This window comes from Acanthopagrus latus, chromosome 12, assembly GCF_904848185.1.
Source record: "Acanthopagrus latus isolate v.2019 chromosome 12, fAcaLat1.1, whole genome shotgun sequence".
In the NCBI taxonomy this organism is placed as follows: Eukaryota; Metazoa; Chordata; class Actinopteri; order Spariformes; family Sparidae; genus Acanthopagrus; species Acanthopagrus latus.
Genome location: NC_051050.1, coordinates 2,258,902 through 2,278,515, shown reverse-complemented (window position 1 = coordinate 2,278,515; position 19,614 = coordinate 2,258,902). Strand labels below are relative to the sequence as shown.

The window sequence follows — 19,614 nt, the reverse complement described above, 5'->3', positions numbered from 1 at the left end:
GAACGCCAGACCTCATTGTCAGTCTGTATCAGATGTGTATCTAAACCAGTACGGGTTCAGGGTTCGGTCTGTGGTCCTAGGGTGAACGCTTGAAGAACTTGTGACTATATTAAGTAGTAGTGGTAGTGTTCGTGCAATTACTCTTACTTCCAGGGGGGTAGAAAAAGGTTCTACACTGCATGTTTAATCTTTAAAATACTCATGTACAAATATGTGCTGTGTGTTTTGTTTTTTTTTCTTACATACGACAGTAATTCTGATGATGAATCGGCTTCTGGATCGGGATCACCATCAGGGTCCGGCTCAGGCTCCAGTTCCAGCTCCTCTAGCAGCAGCAGCCAATCAGGGAGCAGTGACTCAGGTAGTGGCTCAGACTCTGGCAGCCAGTCAGATTCTGAATCCAAGGAAAAGATGGAACAGCCAAATAAGTCAAACATCGACGGAGCTGAGGTAAAAAGTTTTCAGTATTTACAGGAAATTGTCTGGTATTTGTCACTTGAACTAGATATGTGGCGAATATGAAATTCTGACAGGGCATTTTTGATCATTATATGTTAGCTATTGCTGGCTTTAACTATTCAGCATCAAATTGCTTAATACTGCTCAAAACTATTTGTCAAAATAGACTAATTCAGAGGTCACTAATCGGTGGACCAACAACCAGACCCGCACTTATAACTGATACATTTTTGAGAATTATTGATTATGACATAGTGTTTTTATTCTAGCTGGTGCAGCTTTTCTTGCAGTTACAGCACTGGTTTAGCAGGTCCTCAGACCTACTGCATGTGTTGTCAAGTGATGTCATGCAGCCAATCAAATCAGTGCATTTGGGCAATCAGAGCAACTGAGATTTGTGCGAGTGGGATACACATGACAAAGAGACAACGGTCTTAGAATGAGAAGTCAGATAAGATGTTTTAATCTTTTTAATCTTTAAGCTTTTAATCAAGAATGGACTTTTACATGTTCATTCTTTCCCCGGACAGTTCAATTCCAGTATGTCTCATATGTTCTGAGACCATGGTGGTTATTAAAAGTGGCTATGTGAAGCACCACTATGAAATAAAGTACCACTGAGACAAAGCAAATGTCCTCTGAGCAGACATAACTGATCAAATCTGAATTTGAATGAAGAATGAAGTTCACTTGTTTCACTGAACTAGAGAAAGTGGGAGATTGGGAAATGGCTGTTCACTGTGATATTAGGAGTAACGATACACATATTGCATTACAGTTTATCCCACCAAGTAAGGACATTAGACATTTTAAAACTACATTTAAAATGATTGTAAAACAAAGGAAAAAAGTTAGTGAAGAAATTGTTTAAAATGAAGAAGTTACTTTTCAAAAACAATAACAAAATCAAGCAAGAAATTATTTCAAATTAAAAACAGGTTATGTATCTAATTTATTGAAAAATTCACACTAAACAGTAATGATTCATGCCCTAGTTAAAGTGATTATTATGGATTCAAATTTGGTGGACATCCAGTATTCATAAAACTCGGTACACAAGCGGGGAAAATGGAAACTAAAAGCTGCTTCACCTTGCTAGTGCATAGAACTTCAAACAATGAACATATACTCTTCCATATTTTTATGCAAAGCCGATAAATGTAAATGTGATGTAAATGCTAATTACTAATTTAATGTCTTTGGACCTGTCTGCTTTCACATCAAGTTGTTGGAATTGTGTTCTGCTTTGGATGCAGTGTGCTCCAGCATCCACCAGGTAGCATTCCAGCCTGTAGTGAACACATCAGGGCCCTCAGTTTCTCTCTTCTCCTTCTGGAGCTGGATATGCTGTTTTATTTCCTCATTGACTTGCTCCTTATTTACAGAGCCCCTCTTGGGTCACATGGTAGAAAAAACAGCTGGATATGGAAATCTGTGCGAATGAATTTGTAAAGTGATCAGCACAGCAGCAATTGTATCGATAGTGGATAAACAGTAATGATGACGACAGCGCTGTTTGACTGTATATGAGCAAAATGCTCTAGTTCACTGGCGGAGGAGGAGGAGCGCCGCGATGTATCTCTGTGTGCATAAAGTGGTGCACAGATCTCAGTCCTCTGATCGGACCGGACATAAGAGCTATCACTCTGATTAATAAGCGATGGGGTGTTGGTGGGAGAAACAATTCATCTTTTGATAAAGAACATACAATGTAAACTGTTTCAAGATTTCAATGTCCTTTAATGCTTAACAACATGTAAAAATAGGATGAGAATATGACGACATAAACAGAAACAACATAATACACAAGTCAGGGGTCGACAATATAAGTGGCCCGGATGTACTTCTAAAACTGTCAGGGCCACCAGAACGCTCCAAGCACTGGCCCAGTGGGGCCAGTGAAAAATAATGCCTTGAAAAAAGATAACAAGTAAAAAATGTAATAAATCTAATTTCACGTTAATTCCCTGTGGTGTCCAGTCGAGTCCTGTTGGGACCGATGCGGACATTATACGTGGGCCAGAGCACGCATTGGTTCTCGGTGCGGCTACAGTCAAGCTCGTGTGTGTTTATGTGAACGCGGCTGGTCCTCGAGCCACTCCAGCTGCTTGGTGTGCGCCACAGTGCTGGTGAGCGTTTAGTTTACCATAATACATCCATGGTTTGGAACAGAGAAAAAAACAAACGTGTGTAAACACAAAATAAAGCTGAAAAATGAAACAATGATTAGTTTTGCATCAGTCTGTGGAAGGAGCCTAAAAGTGAATGAATGAGAACAACAGTTCTATCATTGAACTACTGGAAGATAAAAGTAATGACTACATGACTTTCCGTTTGTGTTGAGGCATATTAACCATTTTAACTCAATTTTTACTTCATTGTTAAAGCACAGTGGAGCTTAAATACAAGTTTGATGTGAAACAGTTATTTATTAAAGTAGCCTAATGAATTTTTTGTTTGTTTTTTTTTCTTAAATCGTGGTATCGAATAAGTATCGAGAATCATGGAAATTTACTAGTATTGGTATCGTAGAAAGTTCCAGCCTTGATGGCTAGACCGCAGGAATTGGCTGGGATATGTTCTTTTTTGTTTTTATGGGGATCGATACCTGGCCCAGAGGGCCAGTGGCAAATTTCCCTTATTGTCTGTCCCTGCAAATATGACTAAGAATTGTTGGAGAGGGATTTTTGCCCTCAATCCATTTCCAGAAACAGGGACACGGTTATAAAAATAGAATAAAATTACATGTTTTTTTTTCTTCACATTCTGTGTGTGTAGCAAGCAGCAGTGGCAACTGCCATTAACCCTTTTAGCTAGTTCAGCCCTATTGTCTGAATTACATTTACCCATATAATTACATTTGGCATATTTGAATAAAATTAACAACAGCTACCAACAGCCTTAGTCCTTACAACCTCAGCTAATGTGTTGTCATGGGTTGGATTATCAAATTTTGAAAAATAAAATCCACTTAAATCTGTTTTAAATCCCTGAGGAGCTACATTAGTATGAGTGATGGTTGCGTCCACAAGTATGCAGTTCGCAGAAGAGCTGTTAAAGCAATATATCAATAATAATAATAATAATATATAATATATCAATATACCTTTACACCTCTGGTTGAAAGGGTTGGTTGAGACTGTAAAGATGTGAAATTGAGTTTAATAAAGAAAGTGAAATTGCACTATTACACTATTTTTTGCTTTTTCTTAAATTAGCATTATTTTAAGAGGCACTCTTTCACAACCTCTGTTATGTATTTGTTTTTGAAAAGCGGCCAGTTTCACTTGAAATTATAAAATGAATTAATTCAGTAATTCAGCTCAATGTGAAAACTGATTATAAGTAGTTGAAATATGCGATTGTGCTTTACTTTGACTAGCAGTTGTTTATTTATTGTTTATTTGCTAGTGGCACAGTTCTTTTTGGGTGTGGTGGTCAACTCTTGTCATGTGATAGTTTTATATAATGTTCCTGTATTTTTCACTAACTTGCTCTGCATGTTTTGCAGTTCTGGAAATCTAATCCAAGCATTCTAGCAGTGCAAAGATCTGCTATGCTCAGGAAACAACAGTTGCAGCAACAACAGCAACAGAGACAAAGCTCGTCAAACAGTGGATCTGATGAGGTTTGTTTCAAACTGTTCCCCAATACATTTCTTCTGTGTTGTTTGATCAGAAACTAACTGCCATTTGATGATTTCATAAGTGTCTTTAAATGCTATATCTGTGATTGTAGCTGCGCTATTTGACAATTCATGAGATTGTTACTTTGATAATAATCGTTTCCAGGACTCATCAAGTAGTGATGAATCTGACTCATCGAGTGGGTCCAAAAAAAGAAGAAATTCAGGCTCCTCTGACTCTGGATCGGGTTCTGGATCTGGTAGTGGTTCTGGATCAGACTCGTCAGCAGAAGACAACAGTGATGAAACAGCATCAGACTATGAACCCAGTCACAAAATCAAAAGTAGAAAGCCCCCAACCAAGTAAGTGGACAACTGCTTACCAGGGAGCACAGGGTTACATTACTGTCTGAACTATTTAGTAGTAGAACTTGGTAGTGATCACTTTAACCAGCCATTTATGTATTGATCATTAATACTGGTCAATTTCCTTCTCATCTCTTGTCATGACTCAGGATGAATTTTCGGAATGGGAAGAAAAGCAGTACCCAGAGGAAGAAAGTCCAAAAGTGTTCTTCTTCTGAGGATGAGGATGACAATTACAAGAAGGTGGCATCTGCTGGACCACGGCGGCAGGCCACAGTCAACATCAGCTATAAGGAGGATGAGGAGCTGAAGACTGATTCAGATGACCTGGTGGAAGTTCTGGGTGAAGATGTCCCTCAGCCGGAGGAAGATGAGTTTGAAACACTGGAGAGAGTTATGGATAGCAGGATAGGAAGGAAAAGAGGTACTAAGATTGATGTCACCCATTCTGATGTAACTGCCACTATAGACAGAAATTTAGCCAGATGTGGAACTTCAGGGTTATCATCAAATGTTAAGAGTCGAGGGATAACAGGATGGCTGCTTACGCCTTAAACTCCCAACAATTTTCTACATCAAATTAGTTTAGTTAAAAAAATTTTTTTACTGCATATGTGCAAAAAGTAGTATAAAACCTCTTGTGCCTCTAGAGGAAACGGAATGTAATCTGATAAATTGCGTCCAGTGATGTCAATCTGTCTAAATTGCACCATTGGTAAGGCAGGTGGCAGGTTTAGGAAAGCAGTCCACTGTTCTAGTGTTGTATTCTTGTACATGTTAATAAAGGACTCATTGTGAATAATTAAACAAAAAACATTACAGCAAACATAGGTTAATTAAGCGGGGCCAGAGGTACCACCTTTGTTAGACCTTTGTGACATTCTTCTTCCTTTAAAAACATGTCAAAATTACCCATAACTTAGCCATAGAGGGACATCAGTAGAGGCAAATTATCAAGTTACATTCAGCTTGCAGATGCAGCTTTGGAGCCACAAACAGCTTTATTTATACTACTTTTTTCACATATGCAATATTACACCACAAGACCTGTAAACACACTTTAATGTGTACATTGATGGAGTTACCCTTCAGACAAAAACGTCTTGAACAGCTGTTCAACTGTTCATATTCAGAGTAAAAATATATTTAAACCTGGTAAGTGTTAATAAATAAATGTTACATAGTATTCCTTTATTCTTTTCTCTAACAGCAACAGGAAGTGCAACCACTGTATATGCTGTAGAAGCAGATGGAGATCCCAATAACAACTTCAATCCCAATAAAGAGGCGGGTGAGATCCAGTATTTGATAAAGTGGAAGAATTGGGCGCATATCCACAACACTTGGGAGACAGAGGAGACGCTTAAGTTACAGAATGTCAAGGGCATGAAGAAATTGGACAATTTCAAGAAAAAGGACATGGAGAAAAAGAAATGGTAAGAGCTTGTACAATAATCTGATGCATAAAAGTGCTGCGAAAACTTCTGTCACCTTAGTTTGGCTTCCAAATGAAAAGGACCAGAATTAGAAATCAAGTTTATAATTTTTTCCCTTGACCTGGAACAAATCAACTAAACAACAGGCACATACATTCTTGACTGCTTCGACTTAAATAATTGTTAATGTAATCTATCAGAATAGCCCTGTGTACAGAAAATCAATGACATTAAGTAGAACTTGTATATTCAGCATGAAAGCCAGTGTAAGCCACTGACATAACTGACCTCCCATAAGATCCCCACTGACCTTAAAAATTGCCCTCAGCTACCCTTGAGCCCATGTGATTATTGACTATTTTTGCCACCTACATTAATTAAAATCTGAACAAAAATAGCACACTCTAAATATCAGCTAACTGAAGACATGTATCAGCTACCCCAAGACATGTATTATTCCCTGTGATATTAACACAAATGTAGAAAAATGCCCTAGCTCACAATGTTAAGGTAAAAAAACAATCAAAATCTGTCCCTTTATCCAGATCTGTGCAAAAACTTAATGGGGTCTATTCTATGCCCAGATCCAGATGTTTCCTGTAAATCTGTTCTCTATACTTTGTGTAATCCTGCTGACATACCAACCAACAAACGTTGGGACACAAGTGAAAACATAACCTCCTTTGTGGAGATAATTAGTGCTGTCATATCAGCACTAATATCGACTTTAACTCCTCAATTATCTTGGCCATAAGAATTCTGAATAACAATATTATTATAATATGTATTCTCAATATGAGTAAAGTGTCTTTCTTCCATTATCTCCTTGGACATGATTTTATGCAGCAATAGTAGCCACATTATGTGGGAGTAGCAAGCCAGCTTGCTAGCTAGTTACTGCATCTTTTGCTTATTTTTTTGTTATATATATATTTATTTTATTTTAATTGTATTTATTTATTTATTTATTTATTTATTTATTAAACCATTTTACCAGCTTTAAGGTCCATTATCAGAATGGAAACTATTTACACAATAATGTCATATCATATATTATCATTTTTCATTTTTGAATATCAGTTAGTGCCAATACCAATATACTGTGACATGCCATATTAAATTCAGTGGTCAACTAGTGTGTCTTTTGAGCAAAAAAAAAAACAAGATGTCTCATTTATTTTAGTGGGACTATTGCATTTGTAATGAGAAATTAACGGTATGTTCTGAACTATCTTCTGCAGCACTGTCAACAAAAAAACAATTTCCTAGACTCACGTTCACTTTCAGCTGTTTCAGAAATCTTGTTATTGTTTCTGTAGTGGGAGACTTTTATTGTGTAGGATTAAAAGAAAATGTGTTTATCTCTAAATTAGCTGATCTTTGTAATTCTTCAACGATCCTACATATAACAGTTTTTAAAGTCGCTTCTTTGACCACTCCTCAACTTACCATAAGTGTGTCCTTAGTAAAATACTATAGAGCAGCTAGCTGTTACGGAAATGAAAGATCCTGCTGCGCTGGCCTGACTTGCAGAGTCAAACTGTGTCAGGCTAAACGTGTATGGAAAAGGAACATTAGTTTTCGTAGTGTGAAACAACTTTGCTGTGAACAGGGTTCCAGGGGGTCTTAAAGTCTTAAATTTGACAATCTCAATTTTTGGCCTTAAAAATATCTTAAATACGTCCATATTTTACATGTAGGTCTTAAATTACTTTTAATTCGGTCTTAAATATGTACATTCATCTACCGCTTCCGTCGCCACCTTTTTTGTTTTTGTTTTGGGGTAATGTGTTGGTGAGATTCACAGTCAGCTCCGTGTGTTATTATTTCTGAAGAATCCAGGAACGTAAATGGATTTTATGGTCATATACTTTGCCAGTCCTGGAAAGACTTCGACTGCGGAATCTGCTACAACTATGGGAGGGGGAACAACCAGAATTCAGTTGGTTGAAAGCCGTACCTATTAATGAATTTGAAGCGCAGTATATGCTCTGCAAGAGGACCCTCAAATTGGTCACACAATCAGCTTCTGAAAGTCTTCAGCGAAGTCACACTATCACAGACTTTGATACACCTTTGTGTGACTTTTATTTCTCTTCTGTGGTAGCAAACAACATGCATCGTTTCAGTAGCCATTGCATGCTGAGTAGCCCTATTCCTCTGTGGAGTGATATGTTTCACTCTTGATCAGTCCATTTGGTCTTGGGCCCTAGTTTAAAACGCACACTAAGTATCTGCCTCACATCCTGGCTGTTTATTATTTTTAATCCCGTGATGTAGACGAACAGTCAATATTAGGACCAGCATGCTAGTAGAATAAGAACAATGAAACTCCATCTTTCCATGAAATGTTCAGGGGGGTTTCCAACACATCATGCGCGGACTACAGAGTGATACTGCCACACCACCACATAAGCCTGATTTGGTCTGAATTTGTACCCATAGTGTTGAATGCTGAGTGGTGTTCCCTGTATTTTTAGACTTTCTTAAAAGATGATTGATTGTGTTGGCAGACAGGTTATTGCGTATATTTTAATGCTTCTTTTCCTCTTGCCAGGTTAAAGGCGGCTTCACCTGAGGATATAGAGTATCTCAATTGTCAAGAAGAATTGATGGATGACCTGCACTCTCAGTACCAGCTTGTAGAGCGAATCATAGGTGTGTTTTATTTGAATACTACTTACTTGTTTCTCTGAAATAGTTGAATGTTTCAACTGATTGAATGTATGTGATATCACTGGATTTGTGTTATTAAAAAGGTCTCTACATTTTTTTGAGCAGGACATTCAAACCAGAAATCGGCGGCCGGTTACCCAGACTACTTGTGCAAATGGCAGGGTTTACCGTACTCGGAGTGTAGCTGGGAAGATGGTGCTCTGATTGCCAAAAAGTTCCAGAAATGCATCGATGACTACATGAGCAGAAATCAGTCCAAGACCATTCCATCCAGAGACTGCAAGGTAATTCAGTGCCAAGTTTCTACTGGCAGTGATGGTATCTCTGTGAAATGTTAGACTTTTTTAGGTTTTTGAATTTAGTCTGCTCTTCGGTGCTGGTTTGCTATCTGATATAAACTGAACTGTGACTTTTGTCTTAAACACTGACATCACTGGCTACTAGGGATGCATTGGCACACCAAATGAATAGTTTGGTATGTACATAGTTCTTAAGGGTCACCAGGGTTCTCCCCAGATGGTGGAACAACGGCGTCGTGGCACTATACTGCTAGCTCAGCGCCACTATACTAATTTTCAATGTTAGCTGCTTTATAGCAGGTGTTTGTAGGCTGCTGCGGTCTTCTCATATGGTCTTCTTATTTATGCAGCGATACACACTAAAATACCATTAGGTGCTATATGGCATGGCTCGCAGTCTTCCTGTAGGATCCCAGCAGCCGGTGGAAAGGGTTATGTTGTTACACCCCCCAAAAAAAACAATAACAGAGATCCTAGTTCAGCTCTTCAATGAAAGGCTTCCTAAACGCGGAGGAGGAGGAGATGACTTGCCTTTCAGTGTGTTTTTGTTTTGTTCCACCATACGACACATTTGGGTAATGCCAACTTAGGTCCATCTACTTTGGTGTACAATATTTTTTCCGTTCTGCAAATTTTCAACACCCTTGCCTGCTGCTATTCTGTCTTGTAGGTGCTGAAACAGAGACCCAGGTTTGTGCCCATGAAAAAGCAGCCTGCGTACATAGGAGGTGATGGACTAGAACTCCGAGACTACCAGTTGGACAGTTTAAACTGGATGGCCCATTCCTGGTGCAAGTATGTTAATACAAGTAATACAAATTCTCAGCTTGCATTGTCTTGAACATCCTTTCTGTTTTTATTGGTAAAAAGACTCATGGTTTCCCTGGTTCCCCAAAAGTAACAGTGGCACCGAATGTATAAATGTTCTCTTTCATAATATTTTGTTCGATGTCTCACTATGTGATGCACGCCTTGCTGCAGCCCTCAGAAGCATTAATCTTATTACGGCAGCACGTCATTCAAACACCTCTTCTCACTCGAAGCATATCTCTCGTCCAGGGATAGCTAGCTAAACTGTCCACAGGCAGATCTTAACTAGCTTCTGTCGCGGGGTGCTACTAGCTTTGGATGTTATTCTTCTTCGTCAGTCACACCAGATCAAACCCAGTGCTTTTCTTAATTTCTCGTTTTCTTCACGGTTAGCACACCCGCTAACTGCCTCGACTCCCTGCCTGCATACCAGCTCGCTGGGAATGGAGGCTAAAACCCCCCACACCAGAGGGCACGGAGAGTCTGCTCGAGCTGCCTGGGGCTGGAACACGCCCGGCTAGCTATCGACGTCCCCAGCTCATGTCAACACTGTGCGGTGTTCACCATAAAGAGTCCCCGCTAACGGCTAGCCCGCCAGGCTAGCTTGTCTGGCCTTGACCCCTATCTCCCTTTATACGGCACCGCCGTCAAAGCCGGAGAGGAGACGGGGGTCGTTGCGGTGGCGACACCAGAGGCTAGCACCAGCTGGGCCTCCCAGCTCGACCCAGCCGCACGTCCCCAGCAGGAGGAAGACGTCCTGGAGCTGGACTGTGGAGACGATGAAGATGTCGCCTCGAAACTCCTCATATCAGAGGACGAACAGGAAGACGACATCTTCGTCACTCCGGCCCAGGCTGTGCAGCCCGCGGCCTCCGTCGCCTCTCGTTATGGAGGTGAGAGTAGCACACCAGCTTCTGCTCTCCCCAGCTCGGACATGCTCGACATGTGCAAACGCGCTGCTGCCCAACTGGCCATCCCCTGGCCCACTGTCATAGCTGAGACCACCAGATCCCGCTACCAGGGGAAGAAATTGGCTTTGGCCAAGAGTGCGACGAAGCAACTTCTCCCCGTCTTCCCAGAGCTGCTTGATATGGTAGCGTGCTCATGGAGAGACGGCCCTCACAGCAGCCGGAGCCCGATTTCCGGAGCCTGCGCACTGGCTGCTTCTAAGGTCTCGCAGTTTAAGATACCTAAACTGTCGAAGCCCCAGCTCGCCCCACCTCCCTTGCCCAGTCGGGTCAGCTGGTCCAAGAAGCCCTCGGCCTCGGTTGCAGCTCCGCCGGCACAGCCCACACAAGCTGCCCAGGGCAGGAAGAAGAAGAGAGCAGCCTTACGGCCCCTCTCTCCAGTGGTGATGCAGCTGGACGTCCCCCATTCTCCAGCTCCACCTGTTTGGCTTCCAAACATGCACCCAAGGGCCCCCCAAGCCCCCATTTCCCAGCTGCCACGGCCTGTGCCGGAGCATATTCGGGAAAGACGGACATTTGACGGCAGTGGGTTCAGCAGTTGCCCTTCTCTCATGTCCACAAGCACGCGCAAACACACACAAGTTTTTGTAAAGAAAATAAAATGTGTCCCGCTGCTGCATCCAGGCTGAGTGCCGAGGGCGCAGCTACTAAAAGCCAAAACTATCAAAATAAGCAGTGCGGTGGCGACGCCCGCTGTCCCCCCTCGGCGGAAGGTCGTGGCCTTCTCCGGGTCGGCGTCGGTGAGATCCCTGCTGCCGCGCTGTCCCCCCTTATCTTGAATGACGTGCTGCCGTCCGCATGCGCTATTTAAAGTAGACGGGACTACCTGAGGCAGACCAACACGTTTCACCAGCCAATCAGTTTTGGCGTAATGAGATTAATGCTTCTGAGGGCTGCAGCAAGGTGTGCATCCCATAGTGAAACATCTCACTCATGTTACTCAGAGAACCGGGTTATATAAATAACCTAAAGTTTTATATCCCATGCTCAAATTCTCCATTACTCAGCACTGTGTTGGAGGTCCACAATCTGAGCTTTTGTTGTTGCTCTCTTCTGCTCTTCATCATGAATAGAGGCAACAGTTGCATCCTTGCTGATGAAATGGGTTTAGGGAAGACCATCCAGACCATCAGCTTCCTCAACTACATGTTTAATGAACACCAACTGTACGGGCCATTTTTGCTGGTTGTGCCTCTCTCTACACTAACCTCCTGGCAGAGAGAAATCCACCTCTGGGCCCCCCAGATGAATGTTGTGGTCTACCTGGGAGACATCAGCAGCAGGAATATGGTATGTTGGTCACAAGCATACAAACATGATGGATGGAAAGGGACGTGGTGGACTTGACGCACTGTGCGCATATGAAAATAGATAATTGTATTCTATTTTGTCTATAAAGCTTGTTGTTGATAATTTCATAGATTCATTTAAAGGTACAGTGTGTAATATATCAAGTTTTTGAGCAGTGAGTTTCTAGATTGTAATGCTCACTCCTTACTTTCCAAAGACGTTGGAGAAGCTCCAGAAGTTAAGGTGGCCCTCACTGACAAAAAAACTAATGTTCTAAATATTGACATGTACACAACATCATAGTGTATTTCTACTAATTCAAGTGCTCAGGTAAAGATGCATTTAGTTATGTAATCTAAAAAAAATACAGGTTAGAACAGAAATAAGAATTGGGATCATACAACACAATCCTTGGCCATTGTCTTGTTGGTCAACTCTATTTACTGTTATGTCAGAAATGATAGGTATACAATGCTCATACACGTTTTTATAATGCAAGAGACAGTAACACTGTTTTCAATGCGGAAAACGGATTACTTACATTTTCAAAATACAGTGAGTGAGGCATTCTGACTGTGTTTAATCTTTGGTGAGAGTTGCACATGCGCAGTACTTAACAGGCAGGATGTAGCCAGACTAGGGATGGAAATGCTGAGCAAAGGTTGTCGTTGGAGCAAAGTTGCAAAGTTGTTGGAGGGGCTGATAGGTGCTTGGCCCTTCTCCAGAGCAGGTCCATCGTGGGTAAAACTTGTGATGGATGCTTTAACTTGGCACAACGAAAAGTGGTGGAAAACCTCATTAGTATCTGCTATATGACATATTTTGATGAGACATCGAACCCAGACGACGAAGTAAAGTTATAATGCACAAGCCCTCAATTCCACTAGATAGGTGTCTGGTCCGCAGTAGTGAAGCTGAAAGTTTTCGCTCTAGACTATGTGTTAACTTCCACCAGGTCCACTGTGCTGCGTATCTCCTCCGTCCTAGCTCCTGCACATGCATATTTGGCCCACGTTAACTAAATGCATGCTCTGGAAAGAAGCCAAGTTATGCTGTTTTTCTGATTCACATCAATTTGCTTTTCAGTTATCAGTTTTACTGCCCACAATGCACCTGCTCCATAGAAAGGGTCAAGCCGTGTGTGCTTTCAGCTGTAATTAGAGTCATGTTTAGTTAATGCTGGTGAAAACACAACATTTCCTGTAATGCTGCTTCATAACAAAAGCTTTTAAATGACTACATAATTATTGTGAAGAAATTTTAGGAAAAGCAAGTAGAGCCAGGCTAACAGATGTGATGGAAAAACAGCATTGGTAACATGCATAAGTGAGACATAAATGTGTACAGATAGAGGCGAGAGGAGCTCAGTGCATCATGTGAAATCCCCTGGAAGTCTAAACCTATGGCAGCATAGCTAAGAGCTTGTGCATGCTCTAACTATGAGCTCTATCAAAAAGGAAAGCTTTAAGCCTACTCTTAAATGTGGAGTGGGTGTCTGCCTCTGAACAAAGACTAGAATATGCTTACACAGGAGAGGAGCTTGATAGCCAAAGGCTCTGCTTCCCACTCTACTTTTAAAGAAAGCCAGTGCACAGGTGCCAATTTGGGAGAAAAATGATCTCTGATATTAGTTCTTGTCAATACACGCAGCAGCATTCTTTATCAGCTGGAGAGTCTTTAGAGACTTTTTAGGGCATGATGGAATAATTAATCTGCATCTTTTTGAGGTGGAATTTTCCTGATTTTTGCATTGTTCCATAGGTAGAGGAGGGCAGCTCTTGAAATTTGTCTTATGTGGGAATTTAAGGAGAAGTACTGTTCAAAGATAACTCCCATATTCATTACTGTGGTGCTGGAGCCCAGAGAAATGCCTCCAGAATTACAAATCTCATTAGATAATGTTTCTCTTCCATGCTTAAGGCCCTGCACAATAACTAGGGTTTTGTTTTTGTTCAGTAGCTGAACATTGCTGGTCATGTGGGATTTTAATTAATACTTTAATACTTTAAATTATTACTTATGAAGTCTTTACTAATAGCAAATAATTGCAAAAGCTTAATGTATGTGCATCTTGTCCTGCGTGATTCTTTCCATTCTCCTGAAACATCCCTCTTAACAATTACATTGATACAATTTGATATTTTCCCTTTGTGTTATTCAATGTTTAGATGGGTTAAGATGTTTGAATACATGCTACAAAAGCCTCAACTCCAATGATTGTCTATTGATGTTTCCTTTTGTCCTTTGTGTGATCATCAAATAGATCAGGACACATGAGTGGATGCATGTCCATAGCAAGAGAATGAAATTTAACATCCTCCTCACAACATACGAGATTCTTCTCAAAGACAAGGTAAGCAGCTGCCTCACTTCATAAGGTCTTTGTGTAGTCTCTTTGTGTTTGCTGCTCCTTGAAAGTGGTTTGGTAATGGACAGTTCTAAAGCTGTGCAGTGTTCTGTTCGCACCTGTTAATCTTGTAACAATTGTGTCTCAAGTCCTTTTTGGGCAGTGTTAACTGGGCCTTCATTGGTGTGGATGAAGCGCACAGACTGAAGAACGATGACTCCCTTCTCTACAAGACCATGATCGACTTCAAGTCCAATCACAGGCTTCTGATCACAGGAACGCCACTGCAGAACTCTCTGAAAGAACTCTGGTCCCTGCTGCACTTTATTATGCCTGAGAAGTATGCTATATTAATTGTTACACTAACAGACTAACAACACTGACCAGCTACAACATAAAAAACTGACATGTGTCATTAATAACTTTGACCTTGCTGTAATGCAATGTTCTGAGACCCAAAGTTACTCAAAAAAACAATGTATTGTTACAAGATGACCAGTGTTGTTCACTTCAGCTGTCAAGTAAGTAAGTAAGTCACAATATGTCTGACTGAAGTGTCCATAGGGATATATATTTTATACCAAGATGGAAAAAAAGATACAATAGGAAAGGGACAGAATATGTCAAAAGGGATAATGAACAGAGAGAGCTTCACAGTGAACAGATATTGACAGATGGGTCACATGACATGAAAGCTATTGAAACATGCTCTGTGTTTAAGAGCAAGGGCTCTGAGCTGAACTAACTCTCCACTTACTGTCAGTAAGGTACAAGGTAATTTTATAGCGATGTAACGGTATGAAAATTTCACACAGTGGTAATAGTGTCAAAAATTATCACGTTATCAGTATACCGTGGTATTTTTAAAATGTTGAAAAAACACTGATAAACTGAAATAATTTCACCAAGATTTATATTTGAATAGATTTATTATATATTGAAATAGTCCAATTAAACAAATACAAAAGAATGTATCAAAACTGTGCAAAATAGGTCATAGGCTTTTTGTGATGAGGCAGCCTGTTTTTGAAATGTTTCCTTTAATGTCTGCGTTACAGTGGTAGAATGAGATGTAGTGGCAGCAGCACTCCATTGGCCAGCAGACCCTCTCTGTGAAAAAAATTAATAGAAAATGTCATTATTAATTATTACCGTCACTGTTACTTAACACTAAGGGTGCAACCAACACATCACAAAACTCACAGTTTAGATCATATCACTTTTTTGAGGAACAGGTTGGGTCATTTTTTAGATCAAAACAAAAAGGATTATTGTTATGTTAATTATGAATACTCTATTTTCACTCTTATCTCTATCTAGACACTTGTTACATTCACCATTTTATATTATTCTTTATATATTGTCTATTCTACAAATAATACACAAGTACTATATAGTTATGACATTACTAATATATATTAGCTGTCTGTCTCTCTGTCTGCTTGCTTGTCTGTTGTCAATGGACTCGGTTGATCTGATTGGTCAAATGTCTACTGAGCCACAGGTAGACGCTGCTCTGGTGAACGGAGCTGAGATGAAAGTCAGTCATCTCAGTCGTTTTGCGTTCACTAACTCAGTCCACCCAGTATGTGTTTGTCTCAAATCCTCCTCACTGCAGCTCTGCATCAATATTTGGGGAATTATTAGGTCGACTTTAAAAAGTGAAATCTACAATTAAGAAGCGGTTCACATAACATGCCAAATCGCGGATTAACTTCATTCAAACCACTATCTGGTCAGTTTATGTTAGTGACAACAGCAAATTAGACAGAGAAAACTCGACATACACAGACATATTGCACCCGAGCTTAAGGTGTGTTTATCTTGCATTCGCTGAACAGTTGATGGTCACCCAAATGAGTTAGTAAATTAGATGTGTTGCCGCCCCTCGCAACAACTTTGTTCTCGCAGCTCCTGCAGATGGGTGCCGCCATCGACCAGCTGTCCCTGAGCATTCTTACAATAACCAGAATACGCTCAGACTTAAGATTGCGTAGTGAAACTTGGATAAAGTATCTCGCAAGTTTTCCACACCATAGTTATTGACCGTGGCGGTTACCACGGTAATTAAAACTTAAACGGTAACCTTCACCGTCGGGTATTTTACCATGGTTTACCGTGACACCAGTAACCGTTACATCCCTAGACTATACAACACAGGGTTGCATAATACAATGGAAGTTCAGAAACTCATTTATGCTACATAAATTACAGAATATATATAGAGTTGTTTATACATGAATATGTATTAACTTGTAGTACATGTTTTGAATCTGCTTTGGGGTGAATATAAACAGCAGCAATATGATGGTGATTATAATGTGATTAGCACCTGTCTATCACTGTCCACTTCTCCTCGTCCTGCTGCCGTCCTGCACTCTGTCAGCCTGGAACATGGGAAGTCTGTCGAATGTAACTGCTTGATCAGATTTGTTGTGATAAAGAGGGGTCTCTGTGGACACAGCAATCTCTGATTTCACATTGTTTGGTCAGCCTGGGTCCTTTTTATCCATTTCCCTTTACTGCAACTGGACTTCAGCCAGGAGCCTCAAACTAGGCCTTGAATTATGCTGAAATGTCATGGCTGCAGGATGGTCAAAAGACACCGCAGGCCATGATCGCCTCAGCCCACTTTCTTCAATGTTGTAGGCAATACATATTTCAGCAGTAAAGCCAAAAGATAAAAAGGACTGTTAAGAATACAAAAATGTTACGTAATTTATAGGAGCTACTGGCTGCTGAATCTTCATGGGCCACCCATTGCCACAGCAAAGAATGGAGGGAACAATGGGTGAATCTGAGTAAGAAGATACTGGTGGACCCAGAGTGAATGTCTGTCAAATAACCAAACAAACCCTAACTCCAAGGTGCTCAATTTCTGCTCTCTAAAATGACCTGTCAAGCAATGGAAATAAAAAAGCACTTAATTGCCAGTCCATTTTACTTTTAACTTGTATTAGGGGTGGTTAATCAGCCAAATTTGCCAATTCGATTCCGATTATTGAACTCTCGATTCAATTATCAATTCGTTTTTCGATTATTAACGATTATTCTATTTAACATCAGTCAGCTGCTGAATTATTTTACTTTTGAGTAACACCTCACAGCACCTTTTTTTTTACTTTGTTTTAAATGTAGTCTTTCACTTTAAAAGAAAGTTGCCAAGCTCAGCAGCCAGACTCATGTTAGAAGCATTGTCGGTGACAAGAACCAGGTCGTGTTTCTCTATTCCCCACTTGTCTGCCATTGCTTTGAGAACCTCGCGCATATTTGCGCCTGTGTGGCTATCATTAATAGCCCTCGTCTGAAGTACGTAGGACATTAGCTTCCATTAACTGCTGACATAATGAGCTGTAACGGTCGCGTATGAGGCTGTAGCTCTAGATGTCCAGGCATCACAGGACATTGCTACCCTGTGAGCGGAATTGAGGGACTCTGGCACGGAAAGTTTTGTCTTGTCAAGATTTGGAATCGATTTAAGCGTGAAAAAGTTCCGAGATGGAATAACATATCTTAGCTCCAGACTGTGGACTATGTAAGCCAGTAAGAAGAGGACTCCAGTTTGTATTACAATTTTAAAAAGAAAAGAAAAAAATAAATAAATAAAAATCAATCTTCGGAAAATTATAAACTCATAATCGTGATTAATCAATAATTGATTTTTTTTTCACCACCCCTAATTTGTATGCCTCACAAATATGGGCATTTCAGTAATTACTTTGATAACAGAGGCGGCAACCAAAAATACTCAAATGTGGCCTGTGTTTGAGTTGGATATGCCAGGGAAACCCTGCATGAGTTGACTGTATTGCTATACCCTAATTATGTATGTTGTATGTCTTATTTGTAAAGGTTTCACTCTTGGGAGCTGTTTGAAGAGGAGCATGGTAAAGGCAGGGACTCTGGCTACACCAGTCTTCATAAAGAGCTGGAACCTTTTCTACTGCGCAGAGTCAAGAAGGACGTGGAAAAATCCCTTCCTGCCAAAGTGGAGCAGATCCTCAGAGTAGAGATGAGTGCTATACAGAAACAGTATTACAAGTAAGTGCTGGTTCTTTTAAATAGAGGAAAAAAATTTACTAAACTACATGAGTAAACGTAAGGTGATGTGAGCTGACCGATAAGCTCAGTGGTGTGGACTTGCTTCTGGCTCCTTTTGAATCATCAGTGCAGGCTTGTTTAAATGAATAAAGGTTCTGAGCATTTGATGCAGGGATATTCTTGTAGATACCCTGTCACTTCCTCAGTCAGTTACTCGATCCGTCTAATCTCCTGCTTGAGTTTTAAAGAGAATAGTCTGTCATTTTGCTGCTTTCCATTGTGGCATAGTTTATAAAAGAGTCTTCTGTTTGTGATCAGATGGATCCTGACCAGGAACTACAAGGCCCTGAGTAAAGGTAACAAAGGCAGCACGTCGGGCTTCCTGAACATCATGATGGAGCTGAAGAAGTGTTGTAACCATTGCTACCTTATCAAGCCCCCAGAGGACAACGAATTCTTAAACAAAGCGGAATTTTTACAGGTCAGTGTGTTTTTTAAATTTATCTATTTGTTTTTGTCATGTTGTCTATCACCATTTTGGTACTCATCAATCATGTGGCATTACCAATATGTACCTTTCCTTGATACCCATCCCTAATTGCAAATGAATTCTATTTAGGAGGTCACAGCAAAGTGTGTTTCTGTTTTATCATATGTGGGTGTATGTTGGGATATGGGGAAAGAAAAGGTGACCCTGACTGAAACATTTGTAACAACAAACCTGGTGGATATGGTTTATTCCAGCAGCGCACCAAATAAACACAGTTGAGTGAATATTAATTTCATGTTGTCACTTGAAAAGGGTAGACTAGAAATTTTTGCCCCCATTTTTCTTGTACAGCAATTGATCCGCAGCAGCGGGAAGCTAGTTCTGTTGGACAAACTGCTGGTGCGGTTGAAAGAGCGAGGCCACAGAGTTCTCATCTTCTCCCAGATGGTGCGGATGTTGGATATCCTGGCTGATTACCTGAGGAGCAGGCAGTTCCTCTTTCAGGTAGCTGCACACTGTTTTCACAGGATGTTCAGTACAGCAATTATTCATAGACAGATATGCCCCACAGAAGCACTCCCAGAATGTTGTTAAACCTGACCAGAAAATATGAAATGTATCTTCATATTTTCTGTTTAAAAATGTCTTTCATATGTTGTAATTTTGTGTAGAGATTAGATGGCTCAATCAAAGGGGAGATGAGGAAGCAGGCATTGGATCATTTTAATGCGGACGGCTCTGAGGTAAATTGAATGTCCAGGATACAGTATATGAATGTGGTTTGTGCTTCATTAAAATAAACCAGGA

At 40.5% G+C, this 19,614-nt stretch overlaps 1 protein-coding gene across 1 annotated transcript in view; it reads left to right on the top strand.

Moving 5' to 3' along the window:
* chd1 (chromodomain helicase DNA binding protein 1) overlaps nucleotides 1-19,614 on the top strand; it is a 43,859-nt gene that overhangs the window by 8,596 nt on the left and 15,649 nt on the right. The window contains exons 3-17 of the mRNA XM_037117188.1: nucleotides 252-450; nucleotides 3,971-4,087; nucleotides 4,251-4,447; nucleotides 4,600-4,874; nucleotides 5,661-5,886; nucleotides 8,444-8,544; nucleotides 8,668-8,846; nucleotides 9,532-9,656; nucleotides 11,713-11,929; nucleotides 14,193-14,282; nucleotides 14,426-14,616; nucleotides 18,129-18,317; nucleotides 18,636-18,798; nucleotides 19,159-19,311; nucleotides 19,479-19,550. Coding sequence (XP_036973083.1) covers nucleotides 252-450; nucleotides 3,971-4,087; nucleotides 4,251-4,447; nucleotides 4,600-4,874; nucleotides 5,661-5,886; nucleotides 8,444-8,544; nucleotides 8,668-8,846; nucleotides 9,532-9,656; nucleotides 11,713-11,929; nucleotides 14,193-14,282; nucleotides 14,426-14,616; nucleotides 18,129-18,317; nucleotides 18,636-18,798; nucleotides 19,159-19,311; nucleotides 19,479-19,550 — 2,494 coding nt within the window. The remainder of the gene's footprint in view (nucleotides 1-251; nucleotides 451-3,970; nucleotides 4,088-4,250; nucleotides 4,448-4,599; nucleotides 4,875-5,660; nucleotides 5,887-8,443; nucleotides 8,545-8,667; nucleotides 8,847-9,531; nucleotides 9,657-11,712; nucleotides 11,930-14,192; nucleotides 14,283-14,425; nucleotides 14,617-18,128; nucleotides 18,318-18,635; nucleotides 18,799-19,158; nucleotides 19,312-19,478; nucleotides 19,551-19,614) is intronic.